The sequence below is a fragment of the Cyprinodon variegatus genome, unplaced genomic scaffold (assembly GCF_000732505.1).
Source record: "Cyprinodon variegatus isolate N-32 unplaced genomic scaffold, C_variegatus-1.0 Scaffold68, whole genome shotgun sequence".
In the NCBI taxonomy this organism is placed as follows: domain Eukaryota; kingdom Metazoa; phylum Chordata; class Actinopteri; order Cyprinodontiformes; family Cyprinodontidae; genus Cyprinodon; species Cyprinodon variegatus.
Genome location: NW_015150521.1, coordinates 121000 through 128713, shown reverse-complemented (window position 1 = coordinate 128713; position 7714 = coordinate 121000). Strand labels below are relative to the sequence as shown.

Here is a 7714-nt window from a genome sequence, read left to right as displayed (position 1 = left end):
TCTATCTATCTATCTATCTATCTATCTATCTATCTATCTATCTATCTATCTATCTATCTATCTATCTATCTATCTATCTATCTATAAACTGTCTTATCATGGGGAAATTATTTCTTCTTTATTCTAACTTATACAGGATTTTTGCTTCTATAACCTCTTTATAAATGTATAGTTTTCGATAGGATTGTGGTCACTTGTGAAATGTTGCATTTGGCCTGCAGTACATAAACACAAAACCTGATATGGATGGTATAATCTGAAGAAAAGCATTTTCTATGTTTCTCTGTGGTGTTCTATATTTTGTGGCGTTTGGGGCATGTTTGACCACAGTGTTGATTTTTGAGCCGAGATGACAATGTTTTGAATCAATAGCTTCCTTTTCTTGCAAAATAAGGGTTGTTCGGAAAGTCGTTAGAGCTATAGAGCAAGTGTTTTAATTGTAAAAAACACATTTCAAGAATAGAGTTTTTACATTTGATAAATACTGTAATATTCTGTGATTTCTGTGGAGCAAAAATGTTGCTCAGCTGACATTTTTAATAGGGACCAAAATATCATATTTTAATTTTTTTTCCTTCAAGGGCAAATTGTCAACGAAAGCAGAGATACAGTATATATATATATAAAAAAAGAAGACCCAGGCATGTTCCTGCAGGGGGAGCCTTGTTTCACAAACACTAGCTTATGCCCCGTCCAATTATGATGCTCAAGAGATTACTGCAGCAGCCTCTAAATAAAGCCTTCCCCTTCACTCAGCACTCAGTCGGTGGAAGAGCAGGAATCCACATTCAGCAGAGTTGAACTACCTGTTGCACGCAGTGATGACATTTTACTGTGTTCTCCTGCTGTTATCCGGTAAGTTGAAATGTCGTGCTTCTGATTTCACCGTGAAAGAAGGCTAAAGAATACTGAAGAAGTCAGAGTTGTTTTTTGTTAAAACTTGTTGTGAGGTGTGTTGGCAGGCAAAGCAAATAAGTGGAATAGAGTTGGACCTGATTAGTTTTGGGATTTTTTAATTACAATTAACTATTTTCTTTTACTTGTTAAAATTGTTATATAATGTTTGATTTTAACCAATTTTTGATAAAAGATAAGAGTGAGGTTAGCGTACTAGAACTTGTGGATTTGCTGTTTGTTTCCCTTTGCAGTGGGTGCGGCCCTTGACACAGCGCACACTCCCCAAAGGACCAAAAGAGGGTTACTTGAGCTTGCAGGAGCTATCAGATGCAGCACCGGGAGATCTGCTTTAAATTACATGATGTACGGATGCTACTGCGGGCTGGGGGGTCAGGGCTGGCCCCGAGACAAGGCAGACTGGTAAAACAACTGCTGACTCTCTTAACTTTTACTCACATAATACTATGTCTCTGCACCTGATGACAATGTAGACCAGAATTTAAGCAATCAGACTGGTTTGCACATGTATCCTGTGTTATGAAGCATGTAATTCAGAATCCATTAGTGTGTTTTCCCTCCTTTCTGCAGGGATGGTATGCAGACTTTATTTGACCCTCTTGGTTGAGCTCAAGTCTTCCTTTTTCCAAAATAGGTGTGAGCAGTTTCCACTTCTAACTCTGACTGCTAAACCACAAACAGTGGAGAGAGGGGTGGAACGAGTGAATAATGTCAAAACACTTGCCCGGTCCAACAGGGATTTTAAAATAGTTCTGAGATACCACACCCGGATCCTAATTACTATCTCTTTGTTTTCTATCTTCACCACTAGACGTCTTATTTGTTAAAAAACATTTGACTGCCAACTAAGTTTAGTGTAAAACCAAAGTGGTGATCCTGGTCTGCTTTTAAAATACCTGTGGTGTTCCCTTACCACCCACCTACACTGCTGTCCTCACGCAGTCCGCTCCAGACGGAGGACTTAATGCTTTTACTCTGTTGTGTCTGTAGGTGTTGCCACAAGCATGACTGCTGTTATGGAGATGCAGAAAATCTTGGTTGCTTCACCAAAACATCCCAATATCATTGGACTTGTGAGGACAGGAAAGCAGAATGTGGTAATGATTTTTACATATTCATTAAGTGAAAGATGTGTGCATAGGTGTTCATATTCTACAGCACCCCTTCAACATTAGTCTGACCCAGAAGACAGTTCCAGTAATGTTAAAGACCTCCTGTCTGGGTCCAGTTCCAAAAACACCTCAGGCAACAGTCCTCAGTGATTATAGACCTGTTGCCCTGACATCCCACATCCTGAAGGCCCTATAGAGATTTCTGTTGGTTCACCTCAGCAAACAAAGCAGCTATCAGGACCCCCTGCAGTTTGCTTTTGCAGTTGAAGTTGAAGATGCCATCATGCACCTGCTTTAACAAACCCACTGTCATTTAGACAAGGCAGACAGGACTGTGAGGATCATGTTCTTTGATTTCTCTAGTACATTTAACACAATTCAGCCTGACGCACTTTGTGAAATACTTTAGAAGACACAGGTGGAAGCATCAACAATTGCCTGGATAAAAAACTACCTAACAAACAGACCACAGCTTGTTAGACTGAATGGTCAGCTGCCTCATCAAGCACTCAGCAGCACAGGAGCACCACAGGGGACGGTACTCTGTCCATTCCTTTTTACTCTGTACGCCTCTGACTTCCAGTACCAGACAAAGTCCTACCGTCTACAAGAATACTAAGAGGAACCTGAAGTAATTGGGTGAATCAGAGATAGACAAGAAGTTGAGTACAGAGAGCTGGTGAACCGCTTTGTGGCATGGTGTGGAAACAATCATCTGATCCTGCATGTCAGGTAGATGATTGTAGATTTCAGAAGGAACAGGAACAAGTTCAATACTGCTCACATCATGGGAGAAGAACTGGAGGTGGTTGAGGAATATAAATACCTTGGTTTTCACCTGGACAGCAAACTAGAGTGGAGTGAAGTCATTTGCAAGAAGGGACAGAGCAGATTGTACTTCCTAAGGAAGCGTAGGCCATTCAGCATTAGCAGCAAGATGCTACATAAGTCTGTTGTGGAGAGTATTATCTCTTCCTACATCATCTACTGGGGTTACAGCATCAAAGCAAATGACCTAAAAACATAAAATATGACCTCAGATTGTTTATAACTGTAGCTCAAAAGCAATACTTATGAAACATGGGAGTTGGCTCAGAGCTTGTCTGCCTGGCTTTGTGTTTCCTGGACGGGGCCGCCTTTCTGCTCTTTGTATCTCTGCTTCTGTCTCCTTGAACCCCAGTTAGCCTCGGCAGATGGCCGCTCACACTGAGCCTGCTTCTGCTGGAGGTTTCTTCCTGTTTAAAGGGAGTTTTTCCTCTCCACTGTCGCTACAAGCATGCTTAGTGTGAGGGATTGTATCCAAGTCAATGAGTCGATACAATCAACTGTTTCCCTTGGGTAGAAAACTTTGAATGAATAATGTAAAGTGCCTTGAGATGACGTGTTTTGAATTGGCCCTATATAAATAAACTGAATTGAATTGAATTAACTTGGCCTTCACTGAAAAACATCTGTTTTTTTTAAATAATTCTCTACCAGTTTTTTTTTTTTTTTTTTATGCAGACTGGAATTTTTTATTTGCCCATTGCTTTTTTTTTAACCAAAATTCTTAAACTTAATCAGATTAGATGGATAGAGTCAATAAACTCAATTTTCCAGGTTTGCCTTAGATCCCTGATGCTGATTCGACATGGACTTTGATTAGGCCAGAAATATGCTTTGATCTTCACTGTGTTTTGTTCTATTTTGTTCTATTTTTCTGCATATGATTATGGCCATTATCCTGCTGCCTCTATGCAAACACATTAATATGTCCATGCATTAATACATTTGAAGTGTTGTTCTTCTCTTTATAATATAAAGAGAATGTAATTTAATCTGAAAAGGTAACTTTTGAAATCAACCACATTAGGGTATCAGATCCAGAGAGTTTGAAAAGAGATGAAGGACACACTTTCAAATCTTTATATGGAAATTCATATAATTTTCTTCCCATTAAATAGTCATTCATTATGTTTTATTTGGTTTTTCACACAAAGTTCTAGTAAAATACACTGAATGCTGTGGTCTAAACCAAAGCTGGGTAAAGAACCCTAAATCTGTATTCAAGTAAAAGCAGTACTACTTCAATAACAACACTTTTTTACCTAAGTTAAAGATATAATTAGCCATCCAAGAGGTTTCCTTTTTTAACTTTACAGTTGTGCCTACAAGTACCTGTACGGAAAATACTGTTTACTGTACACTAACTTGTTTACTGTGTGTGAAGTTGAACGAAACTAAAACAGATGGACAGCAAGCTTCATTTAAACAATATGTTTCATTGAGTAACTCTGTCTGGAGCACTGCTGATTAAATATATATATATATATATATATTTTTTTTTTTTCTTTTTTTTTTTTATCACGTAAAGATAATCATTGTTTTAGAGTAGTGAAACCTATAATAGCAAATTGTATGGTGCTTTCAAACCACTTCTAAGAGCATTTTTGTTAAAAATTGACTCAGAAATTCAAAAAAATAACCAGATTCCTCTCCCCGTTATTTAGAATATGTTGTATTGTAATGTTTTTCTATAGTTTGTTTTATGTTTTTAATTACTTAACTGTCTATTCTTTTAATTTCAGAGGATTTAGAGGACAAATGTGAGAAGTTTTTATGCAAGTGTGACAGAGAGGCGGCCAAGTGTTTGAGGAAAGCGCCATACATCAAGAAGTACGCTCTATGGCCAGATTTCATGTGTGGTAACGACCACCCAACGTGCAATATGTACTGATTCAATGCATCTTCATGTCCAATGTGCCTTTTGTGGAATAGGATAAAAAAAAAGACATATATTTTCACCATCATCTGTTTTCAATGAAACTTTGGGAAATTTATTAAGTAAAAGATTTTCTGATAACTTTTAAAAATTATTTTTTTTAACAATGAAAAAAAGAGGGATAGAGTGAAATAGAGTGAAAGGTGTTTTTGTTCACAATAGTTTAGCAGACTATACTGGTTCTGGCGTGTTCATTTAGTGCAACAGAGAAGCACCACTGGGAAAACGACACCTTCTCTGTGTTGTTTTCCATATTTGTCCCCAGGGTAGTCAGCTACGCTGCTGGAAACAAATACGCCTTTTTGTATTATTACAGACAATCCTTCCTTGTATTACTCAAAAAAAAAAAAAAAGATGAACTGCAAATGCATGCTTGTATATACTGCAATTGCCTTATATTGTAATTTTTATCCCTTCAATATTTTTTTTTACACGCTGAGGTTGTTGGAACTGAGAAAAACTTTTATATTTTAAAAGCCAACTCAGCTGCTCCGAAGTCCACTCGTTGTGCTTTGTCAGTGTTTTGAACATAAAATCTTTAATTAAAGACTTTTATTAAGCAAACAGCTTCAAGGATTCTGAGTCATCAACAGTTATGTGTTGCTGTAGAAAGGAGGGCTAGCTGCTCAGTGGTCCTGTCCCACAATTCTTGAGCCATGTCTAGCTAGTGAATAGCTGTCAGGTCACCTGATTTACATTTTTCTTTTAATCTATGATGAATTATGTTTATTTTCAGAGTTAACTTTATTCTTATCAGAATGTAAACATACCTTTACGCCACACAGCCCCACAAAGAGTGGGGCATTTCCAAAGTCACCAAACCAGTTTCAGCTTATCAGGTGTGAGTGACATCTACATGCATACCACTGGATGGTGCATAATCCTCCACCAACACAACCAGAGCAAAACATCCAAAAGTATGAGTTAACATTACTTTCTGAAAGAGTTTGCATTTTGCTTTGCTTTTGTTTTGTTTTTTGTTTTTTTTAGAGGAAGGCGTTCTTACTGATTAATCTTATCATTTTCCTCCTCTCTGCTATATAGCGAGCTGAACACAGCATTTAATCTAGCTGTCCTAGATGTTACTATAGAAAGCTGCTCCTCTTTACTAAGGAACACACAAATACACCGCTCCTTTGTTCTGTGCTCAGCTTATGTTTCTACTAAAATGAGAGATCCATGGGAGAATTAAATGAAAAGCATTCAGTTCACAGATGGAATTGGATATCTGGGTCAAGGCCTACAAATGTCTGCACAGATTCCACAATTGTAAATGGCAAAGACAAAACCATATTAGATTCTGAGTTTATTTTTTTAATTCTTGGGTTAATAGAATTTTGGTTTCATTTATTACATCATCCATTTTTTTCCTTAATCAAAAATGTTCTTTATATATATATTTCAAGTGGCACGAGAAGTATAACGCATTAAACATTTGGGATCTCACTTCTGTCTCTGTCTGATGCTGTATGCTGTTTTAAACTGTAAATGAAAACCTTGCAGTCCTGCACTTCTTTTAAGAAACCTGTTCATCAGGTCTTTAAGTATTTATCTACTCAGTTTGTTTGGCTGTATCTGGGTAATTAAATAAAGAGTCATCCCTTTTGCTCTATGAAAAATGGCAAAGTGAGGTATAGGTGTCTTGCTCAAGCAGCCTAAAACTACAGAGATAGCTCAGGATAAGTTGAGCCTCCATGAGCTTTATCAAAAAAGAAAGTTTTAAGCCAACGTAAATGTAGACAGGGTGAGACTCACAGATTAGAACTGCTTGGGTTTTTTTTTTTCCCACAAGAACACTGCAGAAAAATAGGTGCATTTTTCTTGTTTCAAGCAAGTAGGTGAGACACTTTTCCAATGGATTTTAAAATATGAAAAAAAAAAAAGAAACTACATTGCCGTATGTAAAATGTATATAATTGTCATTGACAAATCATCTTATTTACCTACTCAGATTAAGGGAAAACACATTTATTTTAACATGACTGTTCATGGTTTTTAATCCATTTCGCTTCATTCTACATTCTGATTTCATTTGCTTCAAATTAAAGAACAACCAAACTTAATTTTACCCAGAAAACGACATCCAGTGAAGTCCTACGTGGGTTAAATGCTGACATATTTCAGGCAGAACCAGGAGCCTTTAGATTTCAAATGTCACAAAATGTGAGTAAAACAAAAAAATAAATAAAATAAAAATACTTATAAAACGCTGATAGATTGTAGGCAAAAGGTTTCAAGGGAAGAATTAATCAAGAGGATGTTTAATAGTTCGCTCCAAAGAGTGATAGTATGCAGTATTGTAATGAACTGATTGCTAACAAAGAATTTTATCTCACAGATCTCTAAAACAAAAACTGTAATGTGGTCACAATAATATTAAATCATCTGCAACCCCTTTTAGAAGAAATAGCAGCCCTAAGAAACTGAATATGACAGTGATGCAGCATATCTGAAACAAAAATACAGCAGAACTGTGCGTTACCCAGGAAACTGCAGTATTGTGTCCAGTTACGGACATTTGCGGATGCATGGTTGAATTATCCATTTCACGAAACTGCAGTATTGTGTCCAGTTACGGCAGATGCATGGTTGAATTATCCAATTTACCTGATGATATGAAATTACTGTGTAAAAACAAGAAATGGCTGTATTTTCATAATTGGAATTTTATCATCAAAGCTGTCTATGTACTAGGTACTAGAAGGTACGATGTGGTTCCATTCAAAAGGCACGGACGGGGTTCGAACCCGCGATCTTCGGTTTACGAGACCGACGCCTTACCACTTGGCCACCGCGCCTGCGCCGCATGGTCACACATAAACCTTTTTCTCCCTGGTGACAGATCGCCACTAGTGATCATTTCGTTCTCTGTTGTGTCATATATATATATATATATATATATATATATATATATATATATATATAT

At 37.1% G+C, this 7714-nt stretch overlaps 1 protein-coding gene and 1 non-coding gene across 2 annotated transcripts; one reads left to right on the top strand and one right to left on the bottom strand.

The window, feature by feature from the left end:
• Positions 1-723: 723 nt before the first annotated feature.
• LOC107083037 (group 10 secretory phospholipase A2-like) lies at positions 724-5141 on the top strand. Its single transcript, XM_015371976.1, has 4 exons — positions 724-855; positions 1149-1317; positions 1906-2012; positions 4595-5141. The coding sequence occupies exons 1-4, from the start codon at positions 822-824 to the stop codon at positions 4741-4743; spliced, it is 459 nt and encodes a 152-aa protein (XP_015227462.1). The 5' UTR covers positions 724-821; the 3' UTR covers positions 4744-5141.
• A 2373-nt stretch (positions 5142-7514) lies between these two features.
• On the bottom strand, positions 7515-7586 carry trnat-cgu. Its single transcript has one exon. It is a non-coding gene; the product is annotated as a tRNA-Thr (tRNA).
• Between the last annotated feature and the right edge of the window lie 128 nt (positions 7587-7714).

Bases quoted from the DNA above. Each gene is read 5' to 3' on its own strand.
- LOC107083037 (XM_015371976.1), top strand. From the start codon at position 822: ATGACATTTTACTGTGTTCTCCTGCTGTTATCCG. The intron at 856-1,148 runs GTAAGTTGAAAT...TTCCCTTTGCAG, and splicing joins TGTTCTCCTGCTGTTATCCG to TGGGTGCGGCCCTTGACACA. The intron at 2,013-4,594 runs GTAATGATTTTT...TTTTAATTTCAG, and splicing joins GGACAGGAAAGCAGAATGTG to AGGATTTAGAGGACAAATGT.